Source organism: Humulus lupulus, chromosome 9 (genome assembly GCF_963169125.1).
Source record: "Humulus lupulus chromosome 9, drHumLupu1.1, whole genome shotgun sequence".
In the NCBI taxonomy this organism is placed as follows: domain Eukaryota; kingdom Viridiplantae; phylum Streptophyta; class Magnoliopsida; order Rosales; family Cannabaceae; genus Humulus; species Humulus lupulus.
Genome location: NC_084801.1, coordinates 24,119,045 through 24,139,366, shown reverse-complemented (window position 1 = coordinate 24,139,366; position 20,322 = coordinate 24,119,045). Strand labels below are relative to the sequence as shown.

Below are 20,322 nucleotides of genomic sequence, written 5' to 3'. Positions count from 1 at the left end.
CTTTAAATTGTTTTTTGAAATCTCTTGACAATTGATCTCAGGATGCGATCAAATGCCTTTTGAACTTTTCAAACCAGTTTTTTGCTGGTCCTATGAGTGTGGCTGGGAACAACATACATCTGAGCTCATAGCCCACATTGCTTGCTCACATAATAGTGTTGAACGTGCTCAGATGGCTATATGGATATGAATTTTTGTCAAATGGCGGGACATGAGGAATTCTAAACCCTTGAGGAAAGGGGGCGTTGGAGATATGTGGGGAAAATGGTTCGAGCTCCTCATCGAACTCTTCATCCTTCTCCCTGCTACGCTCATTCTATAAGAGCCTGAATGCTCTCTCCAACTGTTCAATCCTTTCTTGGACTAGATCTATGGGAGGCCTAGCCTGGACCTGAGGGGGCTGGTTATCGTTGATAACAACTTCAGCTCCCTATCTCGGTGCATAATTGTAAATCAGTTCTTTGCACCCATTTAGATGATCTCGCAGATCTAGGTTTGGGGGATTGTCACGTCCCCGATTATGGTTTAAGTGTTCCCGTAGATCAGGGTGATCTCCTCGATTCCCGGCATTTCTTAGTTCCGTGTTGTAAATGCTCATGGACCTAGTGTAATCTGACCTTTCACTTACATAGTTTTTTGCTTGGTTATTATGAGATAGGTCTCCTACTGGCCTCCTTGTCCCAGCAGTTTATGATCGTGACATTTGGCTTCTCGTAGGTTGAGGAGCCCTACGATCTCGAGCTGCTTCTCCTTATTCGTGCCTAGCCCGTCGATTTCTATCTTGATGGGCAGGTCGCGGAACTTCCTGAACTGGCGAGGGATGCCTTATTGGTGATGGTGGGTGTCTTATGGGAGACGGTGGCTGTCTCCAATTGTTGGGCCTAGATGGTCCCGAATTTTCCCGGTCAGGCTCTGGGACATTCTGCGCAGCTCCAGGATTTGGGGTCCGAGCCACTGAGGGGGCTCGGTTATTCCCTGTTCCTGTTTGTGCTTCTACAGACGGGTTGGCAGTACCCTCGGCTTGGTTACTCCTCCAGGGTCTTTTCCAAACAGGCTGGAACACTGGAGGCGGCGCCTACTCTGTCCTTCTGGCGGCCGTATTCTTACGAGGATGTCCCGTAGGCCTTCGAGGAGGGGCCTGGGTGCCGGCAGCTAGTCTAGCTAATTCTTCATTGCATTTTGTTTCTTCTGCCAACTGTTTGCGTAGTTGGAGATTTTCAAGTTCCACAATTGGAACATACCTTTCAGGATTGTAATACATATCCTCGTCGGGCCTGGGGGCAGGCGGTCCTCGAGAGTTGGATGAGTCACTCCTTTCTTCGGGATCGGGATCCACCATAGGTTGCTTTCCAGGCCGTCGTGGGTAATCTTCATCATGACGAATTTCCTCCTCAGGTATATTGGGGTTACTTGTAGTGGCCATTGATGATCCGAGAGGCTCTCTAACTAAATAGGCACACGTCTTGTTTAATAGCTCTCAATGAAAGCACCAAACTGTTGACGCCGTTTTTCGTCAACTTAGAAAATAAGAGAAATTAAACAAAAATATACCAGAGGAAATGAAAAATGTAGACAAGATCTTTTACGTGGTTCAGCAATTAAAATCTGCCTAGTCCACGAGTCTATATTATTAACTCTTTTGGAATTCCCTTGAAGCTTTCAGAAAGCAATTGTCCAGAGTTTTCTCTCCAAATCTCAATATTTCGGTCCTCTACAAATGAATTATCCCACTCTATTTAAAGAGAGGTTTTCTGAATTACTTCCCACATATTTCGGGAAGATATTCTATAAATCAAATAACATAATGCCATTAAATGCATTGGCTACTATGTATGCGGTAATATCCCTTAAAATGTGGGATTTAATAAAAGATTACATCAAATTCCTTAAAATAGGGAATTTTATAACAATAAATACATTCACACACAGCCGACGAGCTTAGACATCAGATCCATGTGCGTTCGAGACCATTTGCCTATTACGAGATTGTCGTCTTGGTTCGCCTGTGCTCCCAACAAGTAACCATTGATGAAGCCATCCCCTTTGAGCTTATAGCTCTCGAGCTCGAATCATCTTGTCTGAGGGCAGGAAATGAATCAAGAACTTTATACAAGTGTTGAACCCTTGCTACCGTGAGTTGCGAGCCTAACTCGTTAGCTCGGAGCACCTTCAAGGCTACATAATGCTCGAGCTCAAGAATCGGTCAATTACAGCGAAACTGTCTTTGACTTGTGGATCACATGATGACTGTGCTTATTTTGAGCTTACGCCTTACGAGCCTGAATTTCGAGATCAAGATTCTCATTTTCGAAATCTGGGTGTAACATTATCCACCTTTACAATTAACTAAAGATAGTTGAGACTTTAAATATATATATATTAACCAAAGATGTGAAATTAGGAACTTTCAACTAAAAAACTAATTCCCATAAAAAACCTAATTATAAATTTTCTCATTTAAATAGAAATAGAGTGGAAAAAAATATAAAGTGTAAATTACACTTTTAATTGGAGCCCTACATAGTATGTCCTAACTCACTTATATTTAGAGTTACTATACTAGAGCTTGATGAGATGAGCCCATAATTTGACTACAAGGCATGTATGCCCAAACAACAAAAATAAAATAGAGGAATTTACATGAAATATGAGAAAATTTTCTAAACTTTGATAAATATGACATTTTCTTGTGTGCATTTTATATGGTATTTTGTGTTTTCTTACTTTTTTATGGGATTTGTTTTCCCATATTTGTGTAATAATTTATTAGTATTACCATATTTAATTATATAAGATTATTTTGGCTAATTTGAAATTTGCGAGGGTATTTCGATAATTGTAGTTATTATTTTTAATTTATTTTTTTGTTCAGACATTGAAAAACGTTTTGTTTTCTTCTTTTCTTCTATTTTTTATCTTCTTCGATGAACATTTTCTTCACTCTAACCGGTTACCACTATCAGAACAATTTTGATTTTTTTTGTGGTAGTGATCTTTTGCCACTGTCAATTTTTGTAGTGATGTGTAGTAACTGGTTATATCTATAAAAATCAGTTTTATTTTTTAAGTGGTGTTGTAGTAACTGGTTACAACTATAAAAATAATTTTGATTTTTTAGTAATGTACTATTATCAAAATACCAGTTGAGTTGTAATTGGTTACTAAGTGAGATTTGGAGAAAAAACTTATATGAAAAAAATAAACTAAATTGATCGTGAAGGTAACTAGTTACAATTAGGTTTGAAAAAAATATATGAAAAAAAAACTAGTTGCGATGGTATCGGTTACCTAGCAAGACCTGAAAACTAATAGGATCCAAACAAAAAATCTAAAATGGTCATGATTGTAATTCGTTACAGCTAGGTTTGAAAAAAAAAATCTGATATGAAAAAAAAACAGTTACGATGGTAACTGGTTACTTATCTAGACCTGGAAAGAAAATCAGATTAAAAAAAATAATCTAAATTGATCGTTATTGTAACTAGTTACAATTAAGTCTGAAAAAAAATCAAATATGAATAAAAAGAATTAGTCGCCATAGTACATGATTACTTAAACAGGTTTGAAAAAAAATCAGATTTGAACAAAAAAACCTAAACAAACCGTGATAGTAATCGGTTACAGTCAGGGCTGGAAGAAAAAAATCATATCTAAAGTGCAAAATCATATTTAAAATGCAAAATCAAAATGTGAAAAAGAAGAAGAGCAACAAGAACAATCAAAATAATAACATTAAAAGCTGCAGAAGAAGAAGAAGAAGAAGAAGAAGAAGAAGAAGAAGACGAAGAAAAAGAAGAAGAAGAAGAAAAAGAAAAAGAAGAAGAAGAAGAACCAAAGGGCGGTGGAGCTGCACCATCGTCGGAGATGGGGGGGCTGCTTCTCCAGCGGAGGTGGTGTCTCCGGAGGAGGGCTAAGAAGAAAGAACCAAGTGAGAAATGAGAGATTGAGAAATGATAAAAGGAAGAGAGATAAACGTGAGAGAGAAGTGAGAGGATGAGAAAGTGTGAGAGTTTTGTATAAAAATATGGTAATTTTTTTATATATATATTTTATGAGATTCTCATGTTTTAATTTTCTTTTTTGAAAAATTTACCATATTTTGTAGCATTTCTTTTTTGCCCATAAATATAAAAACTCATCTATTTTTTCCCATATTTATGTAAACTTCTTAATAAAATAACACATTATTGAAAGCCACAGCTTGATACCTACAAAATCAGCAACAAGATAAAATCCACCTAACCAAACCACCAACTCTAGAATGTTGAGTAAGAAATCAAGATATCTAATTAGACATTTAGTGAATCACAATGTTATCCTATTTTAGAAATAGATTATTCATATTTTGTTGGATAGGTCTTTTTCCAAACACTACTACAAAATACCCTTTACGGGACACTTTTTTAGGACTCGCACATAAATGCAAGTCCTTAAAATAATTTATGGAGCTTTTAGGACACTCATTGGGAGTCCTGAAAAAGCACAATTTAGGACTCGCAATGAGTGTCCTAAAAAAATATGCGAGTCCTAAAAAAATTTGGGCTAAAAAATAAGTGTTTTACTTAATAATTTTAAGGACTTGCTTTGGGAGTCCTTAATACTCTTTAAGGACTCACTTTGTGAGTCCTAAAAACATGATGACTTTTAAAGACTCGTTTTGCGAGTCCTAAAAAAGTATTAAGGACTCTCAAAGTAAGTCCTTAAAATTGCTAAGTATAAGAGCATAAAAACACTCATTTGTTTCGAAAATATATAATGGGTCAAGATACACATTTTGGAAATCTATTTCAGTCACACAAGATTTTTTTAATTTAAATAAAAAATATATTGTGTTAAGTAAAAAAGAATTTATATATTAGATATTAGTTTTTTTTCAACTAAATAAATAAGAAAATTTAAAAATAAAAAAAAAATCAGAAACATCATTTCTCTCTCCCTCTTTTCCTCCATCTTCCCCGAAGCCTCATTCTCTCTCTCACTGTGTTGCCTCTGCCAGGCCCGAACGGCCATCGTCCCATCGCCGGAGCCGTACACACGCCAGCCCAATCAAACCGTCGGCCCTCGAAACGTCGACCCCCGTGAGCTCTCCACCATACGCGCTGCCCAGGGCTGTCAACCAACGGTCCGAAGCTGACCGCCTCTTGCATTTTTCGGTGAGATTCCAACTACCCCGAGCCTCTTGTTTGACAATCTGTGATTAGTTAGGTAGTCATACATGTTTTCTAATGTTATTTTGGCATATGGGTTTGTAATGTTTTATCTTAAATGGTTCTCTTTCTCACTTTGTTCTCTTTACGGCAAGGCTACGACGGTGACGGGGAAGAGGTGTGGGTCTGGGCTCGTGGTCTTCCTCGTCTCAGATGCGGGCTCAATGGTGGGGATGGGGATCGACGTGATGAGAAGAATCATCTTCCTCAGATGAAAAATGACGTGATGAGAAGAATCATCTTTCTCTTTTCTTACATTTCAATTTATATTTGTTTGTATATGTGATGAGAAGAATGATTGATTATTGACGGTGTTGGCTTCATTACTCAGATGAAAAATACTACAAGTCTTCTGATTCCATCAAATGTAAAGACGGATCCAAGAAATTCACCAAAACCCAGCTCAACGACAACTTCTACGACTGCCCCGATGGCACCGACGAGCCTGGTATCATCTTCCTCTCCTATATTTTACTGAATTTGATTATTTATCTATATTAGGTGAAAGATGCATCTGATTTCTTATGGGGATGGGTTTTTTTTGTTATTATACTTGCTAACTTTACTGCATTTTGTATATCATTCATTTGGTTTTTCTTTTCCCTTTCTTTTCATTGCATTGTTTGGTGAAATGTTATACTTTTCTATTGGGTGTCTGTGAATTACTGATTTTGATAAATGCTATGCATATTTGTTTGGTGGGATGTAGGAACATCTGCTTGTCCAAATGGAAGATTCTATTGTTAAAATGCAGGGCATGCTCCTAGAGTGTTATTCTACTAGAGTGAATGATGGTATATGCGGTAAGTAGCTTTAAATTTAATGCTTTAATAACTTGTATAGATGCAAGAACCAGTTTTTCCTTCCATGTTCTATTTCCCTAGTTTAATTTTCTTATATTTTGAGTTATTTCTTTGGAGAGGATTGTGATTTTAGAAGAAACTATCAGGGATAAAAAAAAATCTTATTGAATTAGTAATGGGTATTCAATCGTAATGAACCTTTTTTTTCTTTGATTATCATGTTTTATTAAATGTGGCATGCATGTAGGATGTAATATAGAATTATTAGATTTTTTTAAAAAAAAATTTGGTAAATAAGATCTGTGTATTACTAACTTTCAATTTAGAACTCAACAGCCAAGGTAAGAAAAACCTGACTGAAAACTATTACAATTTCTCAAACCATTCTTTCTATCAACTGAACATTGTTAGGCATTATACTTCTAATTCTGCACTTTACATTAAATTGAATCCTTTGAACAATTATATTTGTTGTATAAACTTTTTGATTCCATAGTGCCTCATTTCTACACTACCAAATCTGGTATATCATAGCTGCCAACGCCACCATAAGGACTTGTTTCCTGAACTGAGATAACTTAGCTTTAGCAATCCATCTCAGCAGCTTATGCGTAGTAGAAGCTGCTGTCTTCCATTCCAGCCAGCTTTTGATTTTCCTCAAGCAAGAATAACTCAAATGACAGTCAAAGAAAACATGTTCTCTTGTTTCTCTGTTACTACCACAGATAAGACAAAGATAATCAGTGGTTGTGTTGAATCTAAATAGCCTATCTTTCGTTTGTAGCCTATCTAGAACCGCAAGCCATAAGATAAATCCATGCTTAGGTATGATGGTTCTATTCCAAACTTCCCTATACCAAGATACTTTTTCATGATTCAGAACAAGAGTTTTGTAACCTTCAGCTGTCCTATAAATTCCATTAGGACAGAAATGACATATGATAGTACTCCATAGTCATACTTGGAAAAAGTACCCTTTCAGATCACTACCAAACCAAATAAAATGAGAAAAACAAAGTTAAAGAAGAAAAAAAACAAAACAAATGATAGTAGAACCAAGAAGAGTCAACCTTCAATTTCCAAAGAGAGGGAAATATTTAGTATTACTTATGAGTGATTTACCACTGGATCTCTCAATTGCCTAAGAGAATTTCATAAAGAGCTAAGTGCTATAGTACATACTTTGGAAGAGATGGCATATGTTCTTTGTTGATGATGAGTGTGGTTCATAGTCAAGATAGAAATCCACACGCGAGTTGTTAAAGCAGCAATTCTTCCCTGTAATGTTTTACCAAAACAACTTTATGACATTAAGTAGTGTATGCAGATGAAAAATGAAAAACACTATTGAAATGGACCTACAAATTCTGATTGCAGGAACTAGAAACTATAAGATTAACCTATTGTTATAGATGTTAGCAGGTCATTGCAATCTAAATGACCATCACACACTACAACAATTTTCACTTTTAATGACTTACACCAATGGTGTAAGTCATTAAAAGTATTCAGGGATATTTAAAGTCTAATGGTGTAAGTCATTAAAAGTTCTTGTTGATGACTACCAAGGTAAGTCATTAAAAGTGGTGGGAGACGTTATTTGTTATAAATTAAAAAGTGGAAAAAAAATAATTAAATCTGACAATGGGAGCCCTCTAACGTCTCCCTTGGGTAGACGTGTACACATCCAACGTCTCCCCTGGGAAGACGTGTACACATCCAACGTCTCCCCTGGGAAGACGTGTACACATCGGACGTATTCCCAGGGGAGATGTTGGAAGTGTACACGTCTTCCCAGGGGAGACGTTGGATGTGTACACGTCTTCCCAGGGAAGACGTTGGAAGCCTCCCCTATATATCTCCTTCCCCGAGCCATTCACCAACCAGACGAAACCAGAGGCGATTTCTGGGCATTTCTTTGGCGATTTTGGGCGATTTTTCTTCCGTTTTCCTCCTCCGAAAATTGATTTGAGGTAAGTTTTTAAGTTTAATTCATGTTTAATAGTTAGGATAATGTACTATTATTTATTTTCTCTAAATATAATAGGTTAATATTGGGATTTTAGGGTATTTTGTGGGTTGCGATTTTGGGTATTGTGTGTGATTTTGGGTGAAATTGATACCGATTTTGGCCGATTTTATCCTCTAAAAACTAATTTTAGGTATGTTTGTTCATTTTAATTAATGTATAATAGTTATGATAATAAATTTTTATTTATTTTCTTTAATTATAATGGGTTAATATTGAGATTTTAGGGTATTATGGGTTGCGGTTTTGGGTAATATTTACTTGATTTGAAGAAGATTTGAGATATGATTTCATTATTAAAACAATGCATTATAGTTAGAATGATAGAAATAATTATTTTTGTGCATTTTTTTTTTATGATTTGTGGGTTTATTATAAATATTTTTTTAAATTTTGAAAAATGATTTTAATGAAGATTTGAGATATACACAATTGTGATTTAATTGTTATACCATGTTATTTACTATTTTTTATTTTTTTTTACTATTTAATTCGAAAATTGTAGATTTTTTTTAATTAATTTTTTAGGTTGATTAAGTATATATATGTGTCTAAAATAAGGAAAGTAATTTAATTTTAATTTACATACTAAATTGCATGTATAGAAATAAGTAATTCAAGTATATATGTTTATGATTTTTTTTATTTATATTATTATATTATTCAAAAATTATATATTTGTATTTATATTTTAATTATTTTATTAACATTGAAGTAGGTTGATTATATATTATGTTTTATTTATTTATTTAGTAATTTCTTATTTATTAATTAATTCAATTTTGTTGGTTGTGAATTTTAATAGCAAAGTGCATTGCAAAGTGAAGTAAATTTTCTAGCTAGGACTATTAATTGCAAGAGGTATGTACATTATCTTATCTCTCGTTTTAGTATTATTAAATTTTTGTTAGAGGAGTTTGAATATCTTAAATATTCATCCATAGTGAAGTAGGTTCTGAGATTAAAATTGTGTGTTGCGGTGATAACAGAAGGTTGAGAACTGTGTGTTTTAGTGAAGTAGGTTCTGGAAAATTTGTTTGTGTGCTATGGAGCTATAAGGAAGAAACTTATTGCGTGCTGTTTGAATTGTTTGACTTGTTGTTAACAGATGGTTAGATCAATATTATAGGGGAAATGTTGTCCGATTTTGTCTAGAATTATGTATTCTAATATTATATTTGAATTGTGTTGTGATTATTTGATTGGATTTGATAAGATTGACTGATGGCTAGGTTACTAATATAGAAGAAATCCTGCCCAATTTTTCATACACTCGCCCATATGCTTATGTAGTTTTTATTGTTTATTTCATAAACATAGGAGAAGATATGGATAGAAAATGGATGTCAGCGAATAGGTTATCCGTGGAATATAAAAACAAGGTCGATTTATTCTTAAGATTTTGTTCGGAGAATGTGAAAGACCTAAAATTTACTCGTTGCCCATGTATTAAGTGTGGAAATGTAAGGAAAATGGATCTTAGTAAGATCAAACAACACTTATTTTTCAATAGGATCGACAAAAGTTACACGGTTTGGTATATGCGTGGGGAGAGAATGCATGTCACGCCAACTCCACCAAGTAGACCCAATGAAGTAAGGAGGAATATAGTAGAGGAGAATTGCGATGCATTAGATGATATGATTGATGACGCACATTATGGATCCGGAGTAGACCCAGATAAGTTTGAGACACTACTTAGTGATGCTGAGAAACCGATTTACCCCGGTTGTAAAAAATTTACAAAGTTATCTGCACTCCTTAGGTTGTACAATTTGAAAGCTAAACACGGTTGGAGTGATAAAGGGATGACTGATCTACTTTATTTTTTGAATGATTTGTTGCCGGAGTGTAATGAAATGCCAACTTCATTTTATGAAGCAAAGAAAACATTATGCTCATTGGGCATGCAATATGAAAAAATTCATGCATGTCCTAATGATTGCATGTTATATCAGAATGACTTTGCAGATGCAAAAATGTGTCCTACTTGTGGTGAGTCACGATGGCAAAAGAAAAGAAATGGTGAGGATGTCAAGGAAGGAGTACCCGCCAAGGTCTTGTGGTACCTTCCTCCTATTCCTCGTTTCATCCGGTTGTTTAGAAATGCTGAACTTGCTAAAAATTTATCGTGGCATGCTAATGAGAGAATAAATTATGGTAAATTAAGGCATCCAGCTGACTCCCTAGCTTGGAAGAGGGTTGATTTGAAGTGGCCTTGTTTTGGAAATTAATCTCGTAATATTCGTCTAGGTCTTTCGACTGACGGGATTAATCCACACACTTCTCTTAGTAGTAAGTATAGTTGTTGGCCTGTTATGCTTGTCATTTACAATCTACCCCCATGGTTGTGCATGAAGAGAAAATTTACCTTGTTGACATTGTTGATATCGGGACCTAAACAACCTGGCAATGACATCGACGTATATTTGTCGCCTCTTATCGATGATTTGAAAACTTTGTGGGATGAAGGGGTTAAGGTTTATGATGCGTATAGGCAAGAAGAATTTAATCTTAGAGCTGTATTGTTGTGGACTATCAATGACTTTCATGCTTATGGAAATTTATCCGGGTTTAGTGTGAAAGGATATAAGGCTTGTCCCGTTTGTGAAGAAAAAACATGTTCTGAATACTTAAAACACTCCCGAAAAGTATGTTATATGGGTCATAGAAAGTTCTTGATTAGTACGCATAAATATCGAACTTGGAAAAAGGCATTCAACGGCAAACAAGAGTTTGAGGAGGCTCCTCAACCTTTAAATGGGAGTGAAGTACTTGAGAAGATGTCTAAAATCATGTTTAAGTTAGGTAAGCCTAAAGTTCGTACACCTACAAAGCGGAAGGGTCGTGGGAAGGCTAAGGTTGTGGAAGAGCCCAAAAGTTGTTATAAAAAGAAATCTATTTTTTTCGAGCTTGAATATTGGCAATTCTTACTTGTACGCCATAATTTAGATGTTATGCACGTAGAGAAAAATGTATGTGATAGTTTGATTGGAACTTTGTTGAATATTCCTGGGAAAAATAAGGACGGAATTAAGGCTAGACAAGACTTGGCTGCAATAGGTATACGTGAAGGATTAACTCCGAAAATAGATAAGAGACGAACATACTTGCCTCCTGCTGCTTACACCCTCACTAATTGCTCATTCAACACAACGACCCCGAGAAAGAATACAACGTTTGAGTGATCCTCTGACACAAGACACCAGTTCTTTGGAACAGATATACAATATTATATCTCGTTGGAATGACGATGACTGTGTCAATCCAGGCATAGATGAGGATGTATTCGGTCAGGATATTTCAAGTCTTTACATATGCAAAGAGGACATACTTCAATTTATTCGAATGGAAAAGATTGGACAAGGAGTTGTCGTTTGCTACATGAGGTATCTCACAATTTTTTTACTTAACCTTTCTTATTTGATTTATTTTAATAACAAATTTCCTAAATTATATTTTTGACTACTACTCTTTTTTTAATAGGTTGTTATACAATTTTTTGGTAGAACAAGGGCGCCAAAATAAGTTTTTATTTGTCAATCCTAATGTTGTAGCCACTAAAGGAAGTTCATTTGAAGAGCGTGTTCAAGGTCTGTTCAAGCGCTGTCGTCAATTAAGATCAAGTGAGCAACTTATGATTGTCCCCTGGAACCATGGGTAAGTTCAAAAATTTGTTACTGCCAGATACTTAGTCCTTATAACATTTGCGTTGGAGACTTATACCAAGTATTATTTTTCTTGTGTAGTGATCATTGGATGTTGATTATATTGGCCCCATATGCATATTACGTTTGTTGTTGTGATCCGGTGAACTCAGAATTGGAAAACCGTGAAGAAATTGTGGCAGTAATAGTCAATGCTTTCAACCTTTTTCTGACCAGTCTACCAAAACCTCCCGAGATTCCAAATAATATAGAAATTGTGCAACCGAAAGTAAGTAACTACGACTTTAATTATACTTGAATTTTACTGATATTTTTTATATTAATTGCTTTATATTTTATTTAAATTATTAGTGTCCGCACCAACCAGACAATGTGGCATGTGGATATTATGTGATGAGAATGTTCAAGGATTACATTGAACATTCACGACCTGGACGTTATTTGAAGAAAGAGGTATGTATATAAATTTATACAAAGTTAACAATTTATTTATTATTAAAGTATATATAATCAAATAATTGATTAACTAATATATTTTACTTTGTATTTTTTGTAGCTAAACACTACGCCATAAACACAAGCACAGATTAATGAAATGCGACAACACTGGGCGAACCATATGCTACCGATAATTCAAAGTCATCGTCCAACATATTAGGTTTTTGTCATTTACTTTTACTTTTTCTCTTTCTTACTATATGTTTAGCTAGCTAGTGTAATATTTGTTAATTTTGTATGTTTAACAACAAATATTACAATTTTGTATATTTAGCTAGCAAAAACATATTAGATATACACATTTCAGTTTTATTAATGAAAATTCAAAATTAAAATTTGTATATAATTTAGATTTTTTAATTAATATATTTAATTCTATTTCAAAAAAAAATTAATATATTTAATTCTATTAATTAATATACTGAAAATAATTATTTAATTTTTTTTTAAAAAAATACAAAAACCTATGACGTCTCCCATGGGGAGACTTTGTAGACATCCAACGTCTCCCCCTGGGAGACGTTGGATGTCTACAAAGTCACCCCATGGGAGACGTCATAGGGCCACTTTAGATGGCCCCTGCAACAACGTCTCCCCTAGGGGGAGACATCAAATGTCTACAATGTCTCCCCCATATAGCCATTAAATGCCTATTTTGTTGTAGTGACATATGAAATCCAAAAGGCTAACCAATCACTGAAAATATGTGGCAAAATATAATATTAATAAAATGCTAGAGAAAAAGCAGAGGAAAAGAAAACTAGAATAGACCTTCTGAAGTTAAGCTGATGAATACCCATGGCAAGAATCATCTGTTGAAATGAATAGAGATTGTCATCTTTATCTTCAGAAACACGTAGATGTAGTCAATAATACCAGGAAAAAAAATACATGATCAAGATGCATATTAACCATTCTCAGCACAAACTTGGAGTTTATATGCTCCAAGTACAATATTTGACAAAGAAGAGCAGCAGTTTCAACCATTTCTACTATATCCGGCTGAGTGAAAGCCGCCAAAGACATTATTATCCCTTGGAAAGAAAAAATAAATTAGAGTTGCACAGATGTAGCAAACTTATAGTTAAGCTATTGTGGATTTTATTCCTGCACTGCAGCAATAACATTTAGAATATTTTTTTGCTTGAAATTGGTCTGTTATTATAAGCACTATGAATTGCTTTTGTAAATATTCTCACTGCCTTTACTTCTCACGTTTGCCACTGTTAATAGGATGCTGTGGACGTCCATGACAGTTTAGCTGCTGAAGCTGAACATGGTGATGCTTCCAGAAATGAAAGGTCCTCAGTTCAAGGTGTAGAACAGGTAATTAATACCAAACATGTTTCATGTAATTAGAAATTGATTGCAGTTTTATTTTCATATATTTTAAAGATTTTTATTAGAGCTTATCTGAGTTTGAATTATAAAAAAATAGTTTCCTAGTTGAGTTAAGACTTCTTATTTATGGCTATATGTAAAATATTTTTGTACTTAGTGGAGTTTGAATATCTTAGATATTCATCCGTAGTGAAGTAGGTTCTGAGAATTCTGTGTGCTGCGGTGATAACGGAAGGTTGAAAACTTGCATGTCTTAGTGAAGTAGGTTCTGAGAATTTTGCGTGCTGCGGTGATATATGGATGAAAACCTGTGTATTGTTTGATTTGTTTGACATGGTGTTGATTGTGACATATGGTTAGGCTAGTAAATTAGGAGATATGTTGTCCGATTTTCTATAGATTTTTTTGTACTTAGTTTTGTGTGGACATATAATATAACATTCTGAAAATTAATCTTAGAAAGATCCTTCAACGGTGTTTGTTCTTCCACTTATTGTGAACCTTTAACTAAGCTTACGTTGGTGATTGTGGCCTATTTTCTTACCTTTTTAACCTAATTTCTAGGGTTTATATGATTTGAAATAGATTTAGGATATATGATATTTGGTTTTTAGGAATATATATTTATATAGCATGAAGAAATTTATTATCTAGAATCAACGCTTGGGATTACTTCATAGGCAGCTGAAGTGAGTATTTTTTTTTTAAATATTTGATGGTTTTAGTTGCGTAGAAGGGGTTTCATTAAAGGCTTGAGTTGTCTCTAACTCTTGATGATATTTTTCAATCTCTTTCAATTGTGCTTGTATTTGGTGTTTCTGGGTTTAGATTCTGAATTGTTTTTGGTGGATTGAGTTTGTTTCTTCTTATTAGTAATTATAGGTTCCATTTCGTGAAATAGGTGTAATTGTGGGGAGGATTTTGATTAAGTTATATGTTAAAATTGATCGTATTTACAATGCGAAAAATTGTTTCATAAAATGTCCCTAGCTAAAAGATAAAAAGATAAAAAAAAACCAACATCAGTTATTGCAAATAAACAAAGAATTTGATGTGCAATATAATAGTTTTAATATCTTTTTCCATCATAAGTTCCAATTACTATACATCCAAGATAGGATTCAAATTAGTGATGTTTCTTTCTTAATTAATCAAGTAATTAAATAGTACTAATGTTTTATCACTTAAGCTTCTTCCCACTTGAACCATAACATCATAATAAATAATAAGTCAGCATTAAAGTTTTAATAAAATTAGAGATTAAGAGGTGGATTATGATTAAAAGGGTCTCTTAAAAGATGCTTAATTAGATGTTTAATTTAGTCAAAACTAATTGATTTGAATGCAATTTGCGTAGCTTAATTATGCATTTTCACTTTGATTTGATTGTTAAAAGCAAATGATGATGATGATGTGTGTGCCTACTTATTTATAAGTTTCAATTATAATATATTTATAATTAAATAACTTTTTTATAATGTGCACGTCTATATTGAGATGCATTTCTTTGGCGTAATACTAGACAACATTAACAGTTGAAGTTTTAGAATAAAAGATATATTTCACTAACATTGTATACATTTCTTGTTTAATATTTGGTGATGATATAATTTGATTGTAGTATAAACTGTCATGTAATATGATTTTGTAAGCCGAGTAGACTAAATACTGAAATGATATTTTTGAGTAATTAATAAAAAATTATTTTGTTGTATTTTCTTTTGAAATTTTAGAAATCTAACATATATAATACATTTTGTACACTCAAAGGGGTATATTTTGATAAATCAAAATGAAAATTGTAGCTGCATTTTTTTTTTAAAAAAAAATTACTTTTAAGGACATGCAAAGCGAGTCCTAAAAAATTACTTAAAGCACTCAAACAGATTTTTTAGGACTCGCAATGCGAGTCCTAAAAACTTAATTGAAGGCACTCAACCAGATTTTTTAGGACTCGCAGCAGATTTTTTAGGACTAGCATTGCGAGTCCTAAAAAACCTTAGTTTTTAAGGCTCTCAAATAAAGGACTCGCGCCCCGCGAGTCCTAAAAACTTTTTTAGGACTCGCAATGCTAGTCCTAAAAATCTTTTTTTGTAGTAGTGAAAAAAAATTCTTATCATCTCATCTGATTAATTAATTATCATCTGTTTTAATAAATTTATATTATGGCAATATTTCCATATATATTGATTTTAGCAAACAAGAATATTGAATATTGTGATTTTATTAATGATTTGATTCTTATGATTTTTTTTTAAATGTAGTTATTTATATTCGTTCTTATTTTGAGTTAAAAATTAAAAATAAAATTACGATTAATCTTTTTTAATTGAGAGTGTCCATGAGTTTTATTAATTTTTTAAAGCAGTAAAAATTAAAAATTAACTTATTTTTAATAATGAATTTTGAATTTTTTAATAAAATAAATAATTAAATAAGAAAACATAATTGTTTAAAAAAATATCAGAAATGTATTTAGGAAAATTAATTAAAAGCACAATCAAATATATTTTATTATGCCCGACAAAAATATAAATAAATCGTATTATGTTATTTTTATTCTAGGTCCATTTTTAATGGGAAATGTAAATATATATATTTTGCTTTGGCACAAAAAATCAATATTTGATATATTTGACATAATTTTTAACACTATGTTTCAATCTCCAATTGTAAAAACTAATGCAAAAATTAATATTTCATTAATGCTTAGTTGATATTAATTGTAGATATACAAAAGGTAATAATTTTTTTTTTGTATTTTATTGCTGATAGTTGAAGATAATAAAAAAATAATAATGTAAAACTCTAGCATTTAATACTGATAGATAAAGATAATACTAAATAATAAAAATTACATAAAAAAATATATCATTTATGGTGATTCAAAGTATGTATCATGATATATTGTGTGCCAAATCCAATACAACTTTTAGAATGTGTCAAATTTGGCTTAGCTTTTGATACAACTTTTGGCATATATATACCATTAGAGCAACTTTTTTGTACAAATATACATGACTAATTTGACAATCAATTAGAGTTACTCCAATATATGAAAATTTGATTGTCGTGATGTTTTAATGATGTATATAATTCAAAAGAATAGAAATATTTAATTTAAAGTGAAACTAAAATTAAAATTTTAATAGAATTGTGGTTTACTTGAAACTAGGCTTCCTGTTTAACCGTACAATATTCTGGGAATAGAAAACTATATCAACTACCATGTATGTATTGTAGAAGGACACAAACCGTAAATATTATGAGATCGAGCAAACCATATATCTGACTATTTGAACAACTTCTTTTAATTAGGTAATTTGGATGTACTTAATAAAGATTTAAAATAACATATTTTAAACATTTTACTCAAGGATAAATCCTAATAAAATAGATCAAAAAAGTATTTGAAGAGTAAATAAAAATTCTTAATTTTAAATATTGCTGAAATATTCTTTCAAGTACAACTCATGGACCTTGGAGATAATATTTTTTCTGGACCTAAAAAGGTCTAAGACAACAAATGCCCATGCACGTAGCAAGTAACAACCAATCATCAATCTGTACAGTTGTAAAATTCCAAATATACCCAAAAATAGAATCTAAATTAATAGTACACACCTATGCCTTCTATATAAAGCAAAACCCCTCCATTCTACCCTCATTTTCTCCAATCCCTCCATTTAAACAGATCTCAACGCATCATAACCCCACTATCTTTCTCGTGTTTTCCCGCGAAACAAACAGAAAACACAGAAAGAGAATAAAGTAATTGAAAAAAAATGAGAGAAATTCTTCATATCCAAGGTGGACAATGCGGGAACCAAATAGGAGCCAAGTTCTGGGAAGTTATCTGCAATGAGCACGGAATCGATCACACCGGAAGGTACAACGGCGACTCGGACCTTCAGCTGGACCGCATCAATATCTATTACAATGAGGCGAGTGGCGGGAGGTACGTCCCACGTGGCGTCCTCATGGATTTGGAGCCCGGAACCATGGATTCCATTAGATCGGGTCCCTTTGGTCAGATTTTCAGGCCTGACAACTTCGTGTTCGGTCAGTCCGGAGCTGGAAACAACTGGGCCAAAGGCCACTACACGGAGGGTGCCGAGCTCATTGATTCCGTTCTAGATGTTGTTCGCAAGGAGGCTGAGAATTGCGACTGCTTACAAGGTATTGGAATTAAAAGCTTCTTTTTTTTTTTTTTCAATTTCTTTAGTGTTTGTTTGGATCAAATTTTCATTTTTATTTGGTTATTATAATTCTGGGTGGAAATAATTATTTTGTTGGAAATTGCTTTCACTTGAAGTGTTTTATTTTATTTTTTATTATGAAAGTTGGGTTCTTTGCTTTTTACTTTTTTATTATTTGTATTTTGTATTATTATATATTTGTTTGAAGAGAATTTTAGATGAATAATGACGACGTTGGTTTGAAAATTTAGTCCATTGAAGAATTAAAGAATTGCAATTAAAAAAGTAACACTTAAAAAAGTTGTTTTTTATTTAATTAATTAAAAATTTAACCATTAAACATAAAATGTGTTTATAAATTTATTTTTATTTATTATTTTTAAAATTTTTAATTAAAATTTATTAAATTTTAAAAATAGAATTTTTTCACTTTCAAATATTTTTTAAACCGTTTCAATTTTTTTTTTCTCTTCTTCAAATCAGCATCTAAACAAAATATAAAAATAAAAGTTACCAAATACGTTTATTATTTTTAAAAATAAAAAACAAAAATAGTTACCAAACATATTTTTACTTTTTAAAAATAAAGAAACAAAAATAAAATAATATTTTTTTTTTGCGTTTAAAAAATTCAAAAACAAAAATTTTATCAAACGACCTCTTAAAGCATCTACAACAGTATATGTCAGATAAAATTCCAACATGGCATTACCAAGTGAGACTTTTATATGTTGTGGCCAAAGATGTAGCCACTAGAAGGCAACGTTGTCCATTCTGCTTTTAAAAAATTAATAATATTTTAATATGATTTATGTACTATTGGCAACAAAAAAAAAACAATCAATTTTTGGATTAGATTCTAAAAAAAAAGTTTTTGGTTGCTCTCTCTTCATGTTCCTGCGAATTTATTGAATTTTTCTAGATTCAGAATTTATACATGGCTTTCAGTCTTTTTTTTTAATATATATATATATATATATATTTATAACATGCAATATTTTTAGCAATGGAGCCATCAACTTAATTATTGTCTAACTGTCAATATGGTTTAATATTGAATTATAGGATTCCAAGTATGTCATTCGTTGGGAGGTGGTACGGGCTCTGGAATGGGAACTCTTCTTATCTCAAAGATCAGAGAAGAGTACCCAGATCGGATGATGATGACATTCTCTGTTTTCCCTTCTCCCAAAGTTTCTGACACAGTTGTCGAACCATACAACGCCACGCTTTCAGTGCATCAGCTAGTTGAAAACGCCGATGAGTGTATGGTTTTAGACAATGAAGCTCTCTATGACATTTGCTTCCGAACCCTAAAACTTGCCACTCCTACTTGTAAGTATCCCAACTTCATTCTATTTGTAGAAAAGCTCAAGAATTCTTTAATAATTTTTTTGTATCCGGTTGGTGGATAGATATGTATTTCCTTTTACATTATATTGGTTGTTATCAAATCGAGGTAGCAAAAAGAATCTAAGTAAGATATTTTCGTTTAATCATTTCCTTTCTTGAATAATGGGCAAATATATTTCTTCTTCTTTGTCAATGTAGTTGGTGATCTCAACCATCTCATCTCTGCCACCATGAGTGGCGTCACATGTTGTCTACGGTTCCCTGGACAGCTTAACTCGGACCTTCGAAAGCTTGCGGTTAACCTCATTCCGTTCCCTCGGCTGCACTTCTTTATGGTTGGATTCGCCCCACTAACAGCCAGAGGATCCCAGCAATACAGTGCCCTCTCTGTGCCAGAGTTGACTCAGCAAATGTGGGATGCCAAGAACATGATGTGCGCTGCTGACCCTCGCCATGGTCGGTACCTCACCGCCTCGGCCATGTTTCGTGGCAAGATGAGCACGAAAGAGGTGGATGAGCAGATGATTAATGTCCAGAACAAGAACTCCTCATACTTCGTTGAATGGATACCAAACAATGTCAAGTCTAGCGTTTGTGATATTCCACCAAAGGGTTTGAAGATGTCTTCCACTTTCGTTGGAAACTCAACTTCGATTCAGGAGATGTTTAGGAGAGTGAGTGAGCAGTTCACGGCTATGTTCAGGCGCAAGGCGTTCTTGCATTGGTACACCGGTGAAGGAATGGATGAGATGGAGTTCACTGAGGCTGAGAGCAACATGAACGATCTGGTGGCTGAGTACCAGCAGTACCAGGATGCAACTATTGATGAGGAGGAATATGAGAACTACGAGGAAGAAGAAGAAGAGGTTATTGAATGATGGATATCTGTACTGTAGCTCTCTTCACTTCAGTTTGTTTTTAATATTTTTATGGTTGTTGGCTCTTACTTTAAGTTTCACTAAGTTATGCCACTTGTCCCACATTCTGTTTTAGATTTGATCATGTATCAATTTGAATGCATTGTGAGCCAGTGGGGTTTTTCTTTCCTACTTTTTCTTTTTTTTGTAATGTTGTCTTTAGTTTTCAGTTTGGATATATGATATAAATAAATTGTAGAGGGTGTAATTGTCTAGTCTGTCTACATATGAAAACTAACAAAGAAACAACTAAAGAGAGAACAAGTGAAGATTTAAATGATTTGGTGTTTAGAATTGATTATCTACG

The 20,322-nt window shown here is 33.2% G+C and overlaps 2 protein-coding genes across 2 annotated transcripts; both read left to right on the top strand.

Annotated features, from left to right (window-relative positions):
• Positions 1-5,245: 5,245 nt before the first annotated feature.
• Positions 5,246-14,053, top strand: LOC133799526 (uncharacterized). Its single transcript, XM_062237535.1, has 6 exons — positions 5,246-5,430; positions 5,539-5,655; positions 5,917-6,010; positions 11,311-11,428; positions 13,462-13,531; positions 14,006-14,053. The coding sequence occupies exons 1-6, from the start codon at positions 5,266-5,268 to the stop codon at positions 14,051-14,053; spliced, it is 612 nt and encodes a 203-aa protein (XP_062093519.1). The 5' UTR covers positions 5,246-5,265.
• Positions 14,054-17,264: 3,211 nt separating this feature from the next.
• Positions 17,265-20,090, top strand: LOC133801348 (tubulin beta chain). The gene is made up of 3 exons (XM_062239531.1): positions 17,265-17,725; positions 18,811-19,080; positions 19,297-20,090. The coding sequence occupies exons 1-3, from the start codon at positions 17,332-17,334 to the stop codon at positions 19,974-19,976; spliced, it is 1,344 nt and encodes a 447-aa protein (XP_062095515.1). The 5' UTR covers positions 17,265-17,331; the 3' UTR covers positions 19,977-20,090.
• Positions 20,091-20,322: the final 232 nt, after the last annotated feature.

What these genes read in the sequence shown, in the direction of transcription:
- LOC133799526 (XM_062237535.1), top strand. Translation starts at nt 5,266, where the DNA reads ATGGTTCTCTTTCTCACTTTGTTCTCTTTACGGCAAGGCTACGACGGT. An exon ending in TTCCTCAGATGAAAAATGAC is followed by an intron (nt 5,431 to 5,538) that starts GTGATGAGAAGA and finishes TTCATTACTCAG; the next exon opens with ATGAAAAATACTACAAGTCT. An exon ending in GTTGTCGTTTGCTACATGAG is followed by an intron (nt 11,429 to 13,461) that starts GTATCTCACAAT and finishes CGTCCATGACAG; the next exon opens with TTTAGCTGCTGAAGCTGAAC.
- LOC133801348 (XM_062239531.1), top strand. Translation starts at nt 17,332, where the DNA reads ATGAGAGAAATTCTTCATATCCAAGGTGGACAATGCGGGAACCAAATA. An exon ending in GAATTGCGACTGCTTACAAG is followed by an intron (nt 17,726 to 18,810) that starts GTATTGGAATTA and finishes ATTGAATTATAG; the next exon opens with GATTCCAAGTATGTCATTCG. An exon ending in AAAACTTGCCACTCCTACTT is followed by an intron (nt 19,081 to 19,296) that starts GTAAGTATCCCA and finishes TTGTCAATGTAG; the next exon opens with TTGGTGATCTCAACCATCTC.